Source organism: Nothobranchius furzeri, chromosome 12, assembly GCF_043380555.1.
Source record: "Nothobranchius furzeri strain GRZ-AD chromosome 12, NfurGRZ-RIMD1, whole genome shotgun sequence".
NCBI classification, from domain to species: Eukaryota; Metazoa; Chordata; class Actinopteri; order Cyprinodontiformes; family Nothobranchiidae; genus Nothobranchius; species Nothobranchius furzeri.
This window is the reverse complement of record NC_091752.1, coordinates 21,127,064-21,143,439: the sequence shown is the minus strand read 5'-3', so window position 1 is coordinate 21,143,439 and position 16,376 is coordinate 21,127,064. Positions and strand designations below refer to the sequence as shown.

Here is a 16,376-nt window from a genome sequence, read left to right as displayed (position 1 = left end):
CAGTATTTACCCCTTTAAAAATATAAATAAAAAAGAGGGACGTAGTTACTGTTTACATCATGTGAGCCCCTGAGGTTGCAGAATCTGCACTGAGCTAACGCTGCAGCGCCAACATTTGTGATCCGACATCGGCCAACGAAGAGCTCCTGAGTTGTTTAAAGAACCAGAGCCAGTAAACAGGAGCGACCCAGAAGTTGCATTTGCATTGCATTATTAGAGTCACAGCTTCTCCGTACCATACCATAGTTTATTTATATAGCACATTTAAAACGCAGCATGGAAGCTGCCCAAAGTGCTCCACAGGCTGGACCAAAGCACGAACAATCAAAGCAACAAAAACAAAAGATAAAAATACCAATCAATAAAAGCAAATAAAAAAGGAGGAATACTAAGAACACAATAAAACCCTAAAACAAGTCACTGTCTAAAAGCCAAATCGTAAAGTGGGTCTTTAAACGAGATTTAAAAACCTGTCGAACTCTAATGGGTAGAGAGTTCCACAGCTTTGGGGCAGCATGTACAAACGCACTTGGAGATTTCTTTAACGTCACTAACATAACAAGTCAGTGACTTGATGTGTTCTGCTGGGTTTACTTACATAGAAAACTTTTTACAAATTGGCACAATGAACTGAACTCAATGCACTGATAATCAGGCTCATCTGTACTGTGTACTTAGTAAAGTGCCTTTTGACACTGTTGTTGTTGGCGCTATAAAAATACTGAATTGAATTGAAGTTATTTCTTGTACACCCAAGAAGTCAGCATCTTTTTTTACTCTAAAATTGAGTAAAAAAGGCAGCTAACACTAAGCTAAAAATGCTAACAATGAATTTGAAAAAAAAAAAAAGTCTGTTCTAAGAATATCTCAAGCTACTTTTTCAGTTACCAATAACTCAATATTACAGTGAAATGTTTGTGTGAAGAGAAAAATGAGTCAATAGTGGAGTTTTACTTCCTTTCACAAGTTGTTCAGAACTATAACAGCAAGCTAACCACACTTCCTCCAGTGGCGGATGCATATTACCATAATATGTGTGGTGAGTGCTCCCTACCGTAAAACACCAAAGAGGGCTAACACCAGATATGACAATGTATTTATCCACTTATAAACTTGTGTATGACTCGTCTTCGAGTCATTATATTGAGTTACAACTAATCAGCATGAGTTAGCCATAAGTCCCGCCTAGTGACTCTGCCGGGCATTTTCCAAGTACATACCCTTGTTCCGGTACGCAGTTGGTTCCTAAAATGGTCTGGAAAATTCTCCTTCTAGGCATAAAATGGTCCAGCAGTTCTGATGGTGGAAACAGCGCCGGGACTATTACTAAAGCTTCAGAAAGAAAGTCTGAGGCCACGGCCCTCAATTAGAAAAACGTAGAGTGCCATCTGCAAATCAGTATTGTGACCATGAGGACTTGAAGTACAGTATCTCAGGGTTAATGACAATATAATAGAGTGATGGAGTGATTAGTGGATTGAGGCAATAATGCATCGATCATTCATGGTGAAGAGAGAGCTGAGTGGAAAGGCAAAGCTGTCGATTTCCTAATCAACCCTCACCTGCGGTCATGAGCTGAAACGACGGAAAGAATCAGATCAGGTGACAGAAACAAGTTTCCTCAGCAGCCGGATTAACCTTCAGGGAAGGGATAAAGATCTCAGAGCTCCTTTGTGTTGAAAAGAAACAAATAAGAAGGTGTAGGCATAATGAATTCTGGATGCTTTCTATTGGATGTCTTGCTCAAACATGAGCCACAGGACACCTCACCTGCTGGAGAGATTATATAACACAGTTAGCCTGGGAATACCTTGAATTCCTTTGGGATGGGGTAGAGGAGGTACAGGAGAGGGATGTCTGGGGATCTCCTCTTTAAGTTATACTGGATGTTCTTGGAAAAAGTCCTTCAAGCAAGCTGACAACTATAAAATGAAAATGAAAAGGTCCAGCCCCCTTTCTTCAGGATCCACTCTCTAGAGTCACAGTTGGTCACAGAAAATGGTGTAACACTGGATGGATACCATTGAGCAGCCATAAAAACATTACAGTATCTTACGTTTCGACCTGTTGTTGGCACCTTTTCTGCCACAATTCCTAACATAACACAACTATGACAATTTGGCATCTAAACTAATAGTGTTGTGTTTTTATGGTAAAAACGAGGCAGTTTTTAGCTTTCTGTGTTCGTTATTAACTTCTAAATCACAGCAACTCATTGCCACTAACAATCTGGGAAAACCCAATGAACAACAGGTCAGAACTTCCAGAACCTGACCCAGAAATCCTCACACTTGCTCTCATGCACCAAGGCGCGTTGCCTAAGCAACTGACCAACAGCTCTGCCATCTGACGGATGACAAGCTGCACTGATAGACATCAAGTCCTTCACCTAAACATCCCCTACAAGAGCAGGACCAGACTCTAAAATGAACATGTAAAATAACTCCTTCAAAGAAATCTGCAAACGACAAACAGAACGAAACATTCGGTCTGTTACACTAGCTAGCCCAGATGGCTTTACTTCCTGTTTACTTGCTCAAATGCATGAATCGTGCACATAGAAGAGTCTTCACAGAGGGGGGAGGGATAGTCAGAGGGCCGTTTGGGCGGATCGTGACCCAGTCATTAAGAGCAGGATGTTCACAAAGACTGGGTGAGTTTTTGGGGGGATTTGGTCATTCAAGAGGCGATTAAATGTATTTTTCCCACCTTTAAACTGTTACCTAGGCCAGGTCCTAGATAGGATGGACGGACGGACAGATGTGCAGACTCCAAAACTCAGTGATCTATCGACATCTGCTGACTAGGGGACCAAGGATGTAAATGCTAGGTCACCCTGCCATAGCAGCAACTCAGCGCTGGGGCCATTACGAAAGTTTAATGAAAACAAGAGGAAAGTGCACCTATTCTTCGTGGAGAAGAGTTATCTTAAGGCTTTAACTCCATAAACTATATCTTTCATTTTGTCCCATTCTTTTAGAGCTTTCCAACCTCTTCATCTCATATGATCACTGTCTGTAGAAAGGGAAGCAAGACAAGGTAAGGTGGTGTTGGAAGCAGCACGATGTCCAGGGTTGTCCCCACTCGTCCCAGGGAAAGAAATACAATTCACTCTCAGAATCAGAGCCATACTACACACTGTCGCTGGCTTCAGCTGAGTGCTGACAGATTTTTCTCCGTCCCCTCGTAAATAAGTGCTCTCCAGGGTGAGGGACGGTAGATCAGGGAGTAAATAGCTGAAGGTGTCGTGACCCAGTGGAGAATGTCTCCCATCGAGCAGCCAGGCTGGTACAACAGAGGATGAAAACTAAACGTGTAAAAAACACTTTCCGGTATTAATTGTTTGCCGTCAATGCACACCAATCACAATGGGGAATCTGGTCCTGGTATTTGCATTGTTGGAGTCACAGCCACACACCTGCAGATTTACAGCAGCCGATCGCACATAATAACATTAAAGACAGAAGTGCACAGTTTTACGACTTCAGTACTTTCGGTTTGAAGTCGTCCAGCACCGGTGAGTTTAAATTATGGTGGGAGACGTCCTTGGGATGTGAACATCTCATTTCACCAGGCTGGACGTAACCACACACACACACACACACACACACACACACACACACACACACACACACACACACACACACACACACACACACACACACACACACACATACACACACACACACACACACACACAAGGCACGCATGCACGCACACACACACACACACACACACACACACACACACACACACACATACACACATGCACGCACACACACACACACACACACACACACACACACACACACACACACACACACACACACACACACACACACACACACACACACACACACACACACAACTGATTTTATTGGGGGACTCCAGGTGAGTGGACTCAGTGAAGCATGACATAGGAATTATACAACTGACAGCTGTAAACCTGACCCCCCCCCCCCCCCCCCCCACACACACACACACACTACTTATGAGGAACTTTTTGATCATTATTCTGAGACAATGAGCTGCTTTTTTTTCTTCTTTTTACATATTTGCTGTTTTTTAAATTCATTTCTCACCATCTGATTCCCTCAAGACAACAAAAACCTGCAAATTTGTCAGTTTGCTTGTAACTAATTGCTTTCCTTCGCTTCAGTTAGACTGCCACAGCAAACAGAAAAAACTGTCAATTCCACTATTAGAATCAGATTTTTAGGTGAGATTGAGTATTTTGCATGTGTGCACTTATGAAGAATCAATATTTTGTCATTTCTAAATGACGCTGTTTAAGTATTGCCATGCTTTGCTTACAGCCTGCAGCGTTTGAGGCTAGAATTCAATAAAACTGAGGGCAGAAGCTTCTCAAGTAACACTGATGATATATAAAGAACACAAGATATTTGATATTTTTATGCTATTGGGTGCAGACATTATCTAGAAAATGAGTTTTGCTCTGGAGTAATAGTGAGGATTTGATTTATCCTAAGGTCTAGATCAAAACATTTGGATAGATTCGTTTTTTTCATGTTTTAAGTATTAAAAATAATTAGTTTGAAACAATAAATCAGAACCACGAACATTTATGTATTTTATTTGTGTTTTTATTTTATTGAGACGGATTTAAAGCATCCTAAAGTGACAAGTTGAGCCCAGCATCTTCATCCCGCTTCACTAAGACAATCACCCGAGGACACGCCTACACACAGATTCCCTGCTCCGTGATTGGCCGGCTGCTTAGATATTCAGAAAGCTGCGCGGTAATTGGCTGAAATCTCACAGCAGCGATTTCAGAAAGCACATTTTTGGGAAGTTGTTCAAAGGGAATAATTGAGGGGGGTAATCCCTTGAGATAACGTCGGCACCCACAGCACAATTAGCCGACTTTCCGCGTGTGTGTAGGTGTGTATGTGTGTTTCTAACCCCCCTCCTCGCTCACCTTTCGCTGTCAATCGCTGCAGGATTTGTTGGGACTTTCCGAACCTCTCCGAACCTGTGAGTACCTGCCCGAGTTCGGATGCTGCTGTCCGTCTTCCTCCTTGTGACGCTCCGCCGAAGTCCGCTGCAGAGAAAGTTGATTTCTCCTTCTTAATTTCAACGCAACTTCATTATTTTCTCAGCTAATAAATTCCAGAACAAGTCGCGTGAAGTGAAACTGTTGAAGTCGTTAACCTTTAATTACTACGGACGGAGTTGTGCTCCATTAACGTGGATCATGTCTAAAACGCTGACGAGGAGCGTAAAGATGAGCCCAGAGTAATGGCTGCAGTATTTGCTTTCACTTTACTTTCTTATGGTTATTTCTTACTTTCTTAATAAAAAAAATTGCATTTTGACTTTATATTTGTGTGCAGTAATTATAAATATAGATTTATGATTGTGTAACTCTGCAAACATTTAGTTTAAAGGCTTCAAAAGTTTTGCAGACAGAAAGAAATGTTTCATTTGTTGTTGTGAACACTCAAGATTTTGCTTGTTAGAGTTTTTGTGTTTTTTTCACTTTAATGAATCAGGGAGAATTTTTAGTTTGATCATAATTATAGTGTTTGTGATAAATAGGAGACAGCATGTGCTCTGTGCACTTATCTCGCATTAAAGTTGTCCTGTGTGTGTGTGTGTGTGTGTGTGTGTGTGTGCGTGTGTGTGTGCGTGTGTGTATGCGTGTGTGTGTGTGTTAAAGTGAAGATGCTGTTGGCCCTTTGTCGCAGTGTTATCAGGATTGGAGCTGGGCAGGAACGCTCCAGAAAGCACATGCTGATGTTGCATGCTGTGGTAATGGCCTCTTACTGCTCACATAAATAACCAAATCGAAAGCATTTCACCGCTTCAAACAACATTTCTTTTCTCTTTCTCTTTTTTTATTTTTACCAGGCTATTATACGCTCTTTGACTACTTTAGTACAAATGGCTTTATGCGTTGCGTCTCATGATTGTTGTCGACCTTGCAGATGTTGAATCATAAACCCCAAACGAGTGCGTGAAATGGGAATCCATGCATGCACATTACTACTTGACTTGAGCTGGAAGCTGTGGTCTTCACTGCAGCGAAGTGACTGTATGTCCTTGACTGGATAATGTAACACTAATGACTTCATCAAAGCCAGAAGTCCCCAGTGGTTTTCACAGACTCACCTGTCTTTTCTTTCCCCCACGTTTTATGTCTGTATTAGAGGAAATTAGACATTTTGAATCTTTATTTTGGGTCCTTCAACTTAAAACTTTCCAAAGGAATAGATCTTCTCCCATTTTGAACCGTGTGTGTGTGTGTGTGTGTGTGTGTGTGTGTGTGTGTGTGTGTGTGTGTGTGTGTGTGTGTGTGTTTGGACACAGAAGTTCAACTTGTTTTAATATGACAATGTGTAGTTCTTTTCCATTAATCTCTGAAAATATCTATCGAAAATTTGTTTGAAATTAATTGAATGATGCTCAGGTGTTCGTAACATATAATCATAAAAATCGGGTCTAAAATTTGTGGGAGCAGGTCTAAGTCTCTGGGAGGCGCCATATTAGGTGCCATGTTTCCTTCTATGTGAGCCTGTGAGGACAAAATGCATTTATGGATTGTAAAAAGTGGTTACAAAACGTTTGCCATTCATAAACGTTTATTTCATCGCTCGTTCTCGGCGATGAAAGGGAGTCTGATGTGATTGTTATTTTGCTAGAAGTTGAACGATATGACGAAGTACTCGTTCCAAAACTGCACTTCCAGGGTTTTTGACCCTAATGGCCATCCGTTGGTAAAATCCTACTCGAACATAAAAATACAGCTTGTTTGCTTGAGTTAGTTATGTACTGCCTCCTATCGCTGACACTTTAAAGAAGTTGCATCATTTATCCATAGCTCTTCCTTCTTGCAACTTTATCCATCACTTCCTGTTTTTTCTTCACCAAGAAACCATTTTTATAATTTTTGAAAAAGATCAGTAAACTCTGAGTTTAACATGCAGGCTGAAGATGAAAATAGTCTTCTACCCCTGTTTCCTGCATTGCCTTTTGACAGATTAACGCTCGGTTCAGAAAAGCCTGACAGATCTACATCACACTGTCACTTAACATGAATGGACTCACCCATCAGCCATCGCGACGAGGAAGGCTGTTGGTGGTTTAGTGTCCAGGAAACAGCAAAGAACATCTCGACTAGTAGAAGCTAACCGTTAGCATTATCAACTCCACCACACAGCAGAACTCCTTTAGGCTTGTGTTATTATTGGAGATAAAACATCAATGTTGCAGAGCAAACGGAGCTAGAGTTGCTTTGCTGTCAGCCAATCAGAGGTGAAATGTCCAAATATCAGGAAATAAGACTCCAAATTCTGTTGTCTGCAGCTTCTCTGTCCTCCAGCTGACATTACAGAACTTTTTCCCCAGAGATTGACTTACAGGACTTCATTCCTACTAGAGACCACTGCAAATGTCTTAAAACTTTTGGTAAAGTTGACCTTTTAGGAATTTTCTTCACGCCTAATTTTTACTTACTTACTTATGGTAATATGTACATTGTATCTCCTCTCCATTACATTTTCTTAAAAGTAAAAGTAAAAAAAACAAACTTTTTTTATGTTTTGTCCGACTCATGGTCCAATGGAGACCAACAACAAACTCCTTTGTCCTCTCTGCACTACAGTTCCAAATAGTAATAGTACCGGTACTTTAATTTGCCCCCCCTACTTATACAAGTGCAGTAGAACAGTCAAAATGTTGTTGGATAATTCAACTTTTTCTTAACCCTCCCACTGTCCTAATGGGTGTGACCCCGCGAGGCAAGTTGACCATAGAGCAGGGTTGATGGTTAATCCCTTGGGTCCATGTGGCAGGGGCGAGGAGTGAGCACCCCCTCACCCTGCCACATGGACCCAAGGGATTAACCATCAACCCTGCTCTATGGTCAACTTTCCACGTGGGGTTTCCCATAAAGACAGTGGGAGGGTTAAATACTTTTTTTTACTCCTTTATCTGTGCTTTTACTACTTAAGTTACTACTCCCACCACAGCTTTAAAAGTTGTCTTTTTATAATTTATAGCTCTCCGCTTTTATCTAAAACACAGTATTAAGTCTGTAAACTGCTTTCTGTAGTGTGCGGCCCATTTGTCATCACATCCTGCTCTAATGGGGGGACCCGGCTGTTAATTAACCCCTTTTTGCTAACAGCCAGGCGCTACGTTTCTGTCAGCTTATCTCCATGCTGCCTAGCTCCAACGCCAGCACCAGACCCAGACGTCTTTCTGCAGATGTCAGAGGAGGTGCTTTGCCTCACAGTGGATGCACGTTGGAGAGGACTCCAAAACAACACAGTAGTTTTATCTTAAATTGAATTGTTTAAGGAGACATTAAGGAATCATACATCACCTGGACACTCAGAGCTGAAAGGAGGAATATGCAGCAGTCTGCATGCAGAGATGGGAATGTCTCAGCGGCGCCACAGATGGAATGACTAAGGCTGTGTTCATAAATCCACCAGCAGAGAAAATCAACTTGTCAGCTTGTAAACACCATTTAGTGTATGTGTGTGTGAAGTTTTATTCTGGCATCCAGAAGGTGACCTTTCGTTCTACCGCTTTTATTTTGTATTTCCAGCTGAACCCCCTAACGTCTGATTTCGTGCAGAACTTAATTTCTTACACGTTTCACCTTTAATCCTGCTAAAAGCAGCGCTCCTCTCTGATTTCTGACTCGGCAGCACCTTGAGCTTGTTGTATCAGGTCATATTGGTTTCCTCTTTGTTCACCCAAATGCTCTGCATCCATGTATGGATTTCCTGTCCTGTAATCCCTCAGGCTGTTCTACGTTTGAGGGGTTGTTCAGATCTACCCCTGCAGAACGCTGCTGATTCAGTGCTTTACGTATGGTGGAACACTCTGACGATGCTCTACAGTTAGAGGATGTTTGCCTTTTTTATTCATTGATATATTCAGTTTAAATGACAGAAAAAGTCCTTTTATATTTATGTTTTTACAGAAAGCAATATGAATTCTCTGAAGAGTAAATTTGAGACATAATGTAAATATTTTCATAAATGATGTGTTTTGCTCCTCAGGTGAGGATGTTGTTGTGCCTCCTTCTCTTCCTTTCTGCCCACTCTCTGGCTCAGAGATCAGAGCCTATGTTCTCGGCTATAACTAAGTCCGTCCTGCCTCCAGACTACGATAACAACCCCACGCAGCTCAACTACGGCATGGCCGTCACTGATGTAGATGGAGACGGAGACCTGGAGATATTTGTAGCAGGGTGAGGAGTGTTTGTCACTTTCTTGTAATGTTCCCTAGACCTTTTTCTTTTTTTAGCAATGCATTTTTAATATAAAACAACACAATTTGTGTTTCCATAGGTCTTTAAACATTGTCACAAAGTTTTATGACAAATGTAAAAAAACGAGACATTAAAGTGACCTGAGACTCAGTGATGAAAATGGATATGGTAATACAGATCGCCATTGATGAGAATGGTGTCGCGGGCCTGCCGCTGTCCAATGAAGCTGCAGTGAGATTCTCAATATAGATGAGTCAAAATGAGCGTAATTACTAAATGTCATTTATTCAAAACATCTTATTCAGCAGGTAACCTGTGCACAAGATCACCCCGGCCCTATAGAGGATGTGATTTCATTTGCCATTAGAAGAGCCTTTGCATGAATAGCTTCATGCAGTTTATGCTACAGCTGCGCTGCTTACATTCAGCACCTGCAGCACATTGATGATCGCAAATATTTTTCTTCTTCATCAAAAAGTATTTAAAAAAATAGAAATGTTTATATGTGCAGTTAACTTTTTTCTTTTGCCTTCTTGTTGCAAAACTTTGCTGAGTGAATAAAAAAAGATTGTTAATCCCCCATAAAAAGACATCAAATTGAAACAAAATTTTTTCAGATGCATTTCTCAGACATAAGCTGGGATTCACAAAAATAACTCATTATAACACAGACATGTGGTTGCGACAGTAACCTCAGAGAAAACAATAACATACTAATACAATTATAAGATTATAAAAAGCAGTTAACTTCTGTAGGATTAGGACATGTGAGTGAATTCAGTCTCCATGTCGCGCACACAAGGATTTTGGACCCAAAAGCTACATCTGACCTGCAGTTAAAGTGGATTAATATGATAACTGATGTTTGGAAGCAGTGCAGCCATGAGTAGTGAGATCAGTTCTCCGCTGATCTAAAAAAGTCCTTACCAGGGACTGAGGCCAGACAAACTGCAGCAGTTAACAATTCGACAGAAAAACCAGATCAGTGGCGGCGTGAGTAACAGGAAGCAGCTGTGACTGGAATCATACACCTGGTCACAGTCCATGTTGATGACAACATCCTCCACCTGCGGTATTTTATTCTGTTCGTCTTTCATCTGTTGTACTTAATCAGAGAGACTTGATTTTAAATAAATAAAATCATTAATACTTACAAAAAATATATTACTATTAATTATGAGCAACAAATAATTAAAAACATGGATATCGGGAGGTTGATGTTCACTGAATGAGAAAGGAATAATACTCTTTCTTTTTGAAATATGATCACTTTGAGTTTCACACACAGGTTTAATGAGAAACTAGGCTTCCATCCCTGTTTCCTGCATTAGCCGCCACATGAAAAGAGACGCTAAACGCTCGGGTCAGATAGGTCCACACAGCTCATCATCTGCCACAGCAGTGGTTCCCAACCTTTTTCCCAAGGGACCCCTTTTTTACCTGTAAAATTTACAAATACAGTACAAACAGTACTAAGAAATGATAAAATTGTTCAAGCACATTTTAATATGCTCTGATTCAATAGATAACAGTAATAGTAGGCTCCGGTACAGAACAAAGTCATTAACAAAACCAAACAGAGCATAATGTGCTTGACAGTTTGTATTACTTTTCTGAACACATTGTTTCTTGTAAACACTGACAAATCAATCATTCCTTTCAATAAACGTTTGACACATAAAAAATACACTGAGCAAAATGTACTTAAATGTGTGTATTACTGTTTATACTAGATTATTTACTGTAAAGGCTGTGATTAATCCACCAGTCCTATCTTTAATGAACTTTTGACACTTGAAAATAAAACAGTGAGCTGAGCAAAATGTTCTGAAAAGTGTGTTACTTTTTCTGTACTAATTATTTCCTGTCTTAATATCAGTAAACTTTTCACTCATGAAAAAAAATGTGAGCAAAATGTAGGCTATAAACATCGACATTAATATAGGCTATAAACAAGTAATAAATGAAGTTTTAATCCCTTAAAGTGGAAAGGTCCTGGCGACCCGTCAGTTAGGCTTTCCCCTTCTCTGCCAGTCTTTGAGAATCACCTAAAAACACACCTCCTCCGCTTGGCTTTTCCAGAACATGTTTGATTTTGGCCCTCTTTTATGTTGAATCCATTCCACAGTTTTCATTGGTACACTCAATCCATCCACTCAATCCAAATGTGTTTCACACATTTGTCCTTTACCAGAATGTTTCATCTATCTTGTAATTTCCATTTTGTATTTTGTAATTTGTTTTTTGTAATTTGAATTTCTTTTATTGTTGATTTATTCAATATATTTACATACAACTGTACAATGTTCAGCGCTTTGGGCTTCCTGACAGGGTTGCGGAAGGCGCTTTATAAATAAAGCTTTGATTGATTGATTGATTGATTGACCCACTGAGAGGCTTTGGCGCCCCCTTGTGGGGGTCGGGACCCCCAGGTTGGGAACCACTGTGCTAGAGGGATGTCTGTTGTTGATTTAGCGTCCAGGAGAGAGCAGAGCATGTCTCGGCTAGTAGAAGCTAACTGTTAGCATTAGCGACTTCACAACCTGGCAATTTCCTTCAGGCTTGTGTTATTTTTTAATAAACACGAAACGTGAAGTCGCCATCTTAAAAAAACGGAGCGAGTGATATACTTGTCAGCCACTAGATGGTTTCATCGGATAAGATAAATACTCCAGAAAGAGACTAAGTTTTAGCAGTCAGCTAAACAATAATCAGCTGACTGATTCATCAATGTTTTCCTTTTTAAATAACAAAAATGGGCTTCAACTTCATTTTTTCACCTTCAGAGCTGCAGCAGCAACTGATACACACCAATTTGCTGCAGATTTGCTGCATTTTAGTTATTTTTTTCTGATAAAAATGAGCACATATTAGCAACAGTGAATGAAATCTGCGTTTTATAGCAGCCCTAACTTCTAAAAATGGGTATTAGCTATAGAAGACCCCTCATCAGCTAACTGTTTTATATTATATATTTTGTAATCACACCAAATTTTGCTTTGATTATTTTAAAAATCTGTACATTTAACGTTCAGTTCACATGTATAGACATTGTTGCCTGCAATATGCCCAGGCCAGTATGCTCGTCCAGAAATTTGCTGTATGCCCTTGTCCTGTGAAACTGGAACTTTATTTAAAGCGTTTAGATCACCATGTACACAGCCCACCTGTGGTGGAACTACAGAAGTAGTAGCAAGTACAAACTCCAGGTGGCATTTAGTGATGGCCTGAGGTTGCTAGATGGACCAGTGCCAGCCAGTTGTTTTTGCATGCAGGTATTCCTACTTGTGCTGCCATGCTTTGCGATCCAACGTACAGATGGATGTGCCGTCTGATGGCCTCTGACAACTTAATTGTTTCTATTCTGTCCAAAAACAAGCGTAGTTCAATTTGCTTCTTTTCCAGTCTTTGGACCCACCGGCGTTGTTGCCTGTATGTTTTTTTAACTGTTTTAATATGAGCTCCCTGTTGCTTTTTGTTTAACTGTTCTACTTAACTTTTTACTCTTTTATTCCTTTTTTTATTTTATATTTAGTTGTCTTTGATTTTTATTGTTACTATGTGCCTGATAGTGTCCAGAGTAGAGTGTGATGAGTCATAACTCATGATCTAGACGTAACACCTAGCTTCCACCCTTTTGACAGCTACAATGGACCAAACCTAGTGCTCAAGTACGACAAACAGAAGAAAAGGCTCGTCAATATCGCTGTCGACGACCGCGGCTCCCCGTTTTACGCCCTGAGAGATCGTCAAGGCAACGCCATTGGAGTGACAGCGTGTGACATAGACGGGGATGGACGAGAGGAGATTTATGTCCTCAACACCAATAATGCTTTCTCTGGTACGACATGACTTCCTATCGTGTGTGCACAGGATCACAAACACCGAGGAGGAGTAACTTGAGTTAATCTGATCAGAGCCTTCATCAGACAGATGATAACCACACGCCGCAGCACTCACTCAGTCATTTTCCTTAAATCTCCCGGTTTTCAGCCAAACAGCCGGATGTTCTGTTTCATGTGCCTCATGGTTCTAGTGGTGATTTAATCCCTCTGTGCTCTGGTGATCTCTCCATTTTAAGGTCGGGCAACGTATTCTGACAAGCTGTTTAAGTTTCGCAATGGACGCTTTGAGGATCTGCTTAACGATGATATTAACGAACACCGAGATGTAGCCAACCCAATGGCGGGGCGCTCAGTGGCCTGTGTGGACAGGAAGGTACTACACACACACACACACACACACACACACACACACACACACACACACACACACACACACACACACACACACACACACACACACACACACACACACACACACACACACACACAGCTTAGAGTACAGTATGAACTGTAGATTTACACCGCGCACACATCATTTCCTACCAGTGTCTTCTATGCACATGCACGGGTGCTTCTGTTTGTTTACCAGCGATAACTCATGCCCTGCCTACGCCGCCCTTCTCAGCATGTACTCTGACAGTTCATTTGGGGGAGTGGTGTGCCATTTTCTCTCCTCTGTCCATCGCACCAGTGTAATTACAGAAGCAAAGGCTCGTTTGTTTTACAGAACGCCGTACGAGGGGGGAGTGATGACTCCAAGCCGCTGCTTTCTGATTGTAGCGTTTTCTCGCTTCCTCTCTGTTCCTTTTGTTCTCATCCTGTTGTTTTTTTTCTCATCTTCTTTGCTTCCCCCTTTTTTTTTCCTCCGGACCGAGTGACAGACACTCTCTTTTGTCTCTTATCTTTCACACACACATACTGTTGTCTCTTCTAATCAGGCGATGGGATAAAGACAGTAATAGTGGAAAGAGGACGGCAGGGATTACAATAGATTTTTTTTAAGTCCCATCTCAGTGAGCACTGATAGGATGTGCAGGTGCCAAACAGATTGGAGAGATATCTGCTTTTAATGGCACACTTCTTTTAGAAGAAACCAAAGCCCTGATGTGTATTCTTGCATGCCACTTCAAGCAGATCGACCGTTCCCGTTGCTGAGCATGTTTTATTGCAACGCATTATGGAACAACAGCAGAAGGTTGCAAAGACCAAAGCCAAGGGATGCTGCTGGATTCAGCCGGGTAGTTAATGCGTTTGGTCTTGTTTACTCATAAATTAAATGTTATCTTTCAGTATAAAGAGGTGCATTTGTCATCCGGCCATTCTCTCTCTCCCTGTCTCTTTGGAACTGGCATTCCATTATTATTCCAAAACAAACTGACGGGGGTGACGTATTGAGGAGTTGAACTGATGGATCAGTTTGCTTTGAGCAGTCAGCCAGGAGAGAAAACGTAGATTTTTGAAGTAACATGAAACTGTTTCTAGCTTCTCCCGCTTACTGGTTGAAGGCAGAATTACAACTGTCTTTTAAAAAAAACACCCTACTGCAGCAGCCAGTTGTAGCTAGCTAACAATGACCTAACACCAACATGAGCCAACTAACACTAAAATAAACCACAAAGTAAAAAGATCCACACTGTTGGGCAAAAAAAAAAATACTTACAAGTCCAATAGCTACAAAGCCAGGTCACTATCAGTCTGTGATTTTGTAGCCTCCTTTAGGTTCCTCAAACTAGTTTAGACTGCGCCAATGTTCACTCCGGTTTCTTGCATCGCCTCCAAAGACGTTACTTTTGTACTTTTACCGTCAGACTCCACCATGATACCAACAGAAAAGCTAAAAACTTTTAAACAAAAACATTAAAGTGTTAAAAACTGTTTAGTGTTAATTTAAAGCTGAAATAACAGAAACATGGTAAATAACCTGTATTTGTATAGCACCTTCTAAGAGTTCTACAACCCCCCAAGGCGCTTCACCACACAGTCATTCACCCATTCGCACGATGGTGGGGATGAGCTACGTTGTAGCCACAGCTGCCCTGGGGCGCACTGACAAAGGCGAGGCCTGCAGAACACTGGTGACCACCTGCATCAACCCGCTCTACCTCCTGAGCAACTTCTGTCACATTTTATAATATATAATTTAAAGTGACAATGTTGTAGCGTGTTTAACTACATACTAGAATTAACGCTGTGTAGTTTTTACCATTGATCTCTGGAAATGTCCATCGAAATGCTGTTGAAAATGAATTAAAGGACGCCCAGTTGTTGAAAAATATAGGCGGTTTCGTAACATAAAACCATAAAAATCAGGTAGCAGGTCTAAGTCTCTGGGCAACGCTATATTAGACGCCCCTTCTACGGGAGCCCGTGAGGACATTTACTCTTTTGTCACAAGCAGTTACAAAACTTTCGCCATTCATAAAATTTGTTGTTTTACACATTTATCTCTTTGCTCGTAGCTGGAGGTTGAACGATCTGACAAAGTACTCGTTCAAAAACCGCACTCCCTGGGATTTTTGACCCTAATGTCCATCCATTGGTAAGGCCTTAGTCAAGCACAAAAATGCAGCTTGCTTGCGATGATTTAAGTATATACTGCCCCGTATCGCCAGGGAAAATACACACCGTTACTTGATGAATTGTGGTAAAGGTGTATCTAATAGCAGGGTGGTGGTTTATTGATGCAAGCAGATGGAAGTGGTGCCTTCAGACCTTGCACCAACACGCACTTTGCAGGCAGACATGTTGTATATCTTGCACTTGTGATCCTGGTGACAGAAATTAGCTTGAGGTAAAGGCTTATTGAAAAATCATTGACTTTTAACTTAGTTAAATAACGGCCAGTGGCCTTCAGGTCTTTTATTTAAGTTCTTGGGCATGTGCGTGTGCGTGAGAGAGACCATCATATAGCTTGTCCTAACGTGACATTTACACAACCCAACTCGCTTGCCTTTTTTATGCGTAGTCAGGAGAACACTAGTGGTGAAGTGGTTTGCATTTGTGTGGTCTTGCATGTGTTTGCATTGATGGAAACATGTTAGGCCTGGTGGGAAAGCTCATTGAAATCGAGTGTACAGTCTATTAGTGTGGTTCCGTCTGTGAGTTTGTGTCTGCAGGGACTCTGACTGATAATGGAGTGTGAAATTAATCTCAAAAGAAAGAAAGGCAGAGCAAGGGAGAAGGGCTGAGAAAAAAAAAACGACTGGGTAAGGAACTGGGTAATCAGAGCTAAAGGGGAAAATTAAAGGTTTGATTTGGAAAAAGTGATGAATATTTACATGGAG

At 41.1% G+C, this 16,376-nt stretch overlaps 1 protein-coding gene across 2 annotated transcripts in view; it reads left to right on the top strand.

Moving 5' to 3' along the window:
* Window positions 1-4,823: 4,823 nt before the first annotated feature.
* Window positions 4,824-16,376, top strand: part of crtac1b (cartilage acidic protein 1b) — a 45,095-nt gene continuing 33,542 nt past the window's right edge. For both annotated transcript variants that reach the window (XM_054750102.2, XM_070542404.1), the window contains exons 1-4: window positions 4,824-4,995; window positions 9,036-9,226; window positions 12,892-13,088; window positions 13,329-13,465. In XM_054750102.2, the coding sequence (XP_054606077.1) occupies window positions 4,909-4,995; window positions 9,036-9,226; window positions 12,892-13,088; window positions 13,329-13,465 (612 nt within the window). In that variant the 5' untranslated portion in view covers window positions 4,824-4,908. The remainder of the gene's footprint in view (window positions 4,996-9,035; window positions 9,227-12,891; window positions 13,089-13,328; window positions 13,466-16,376) is intronic.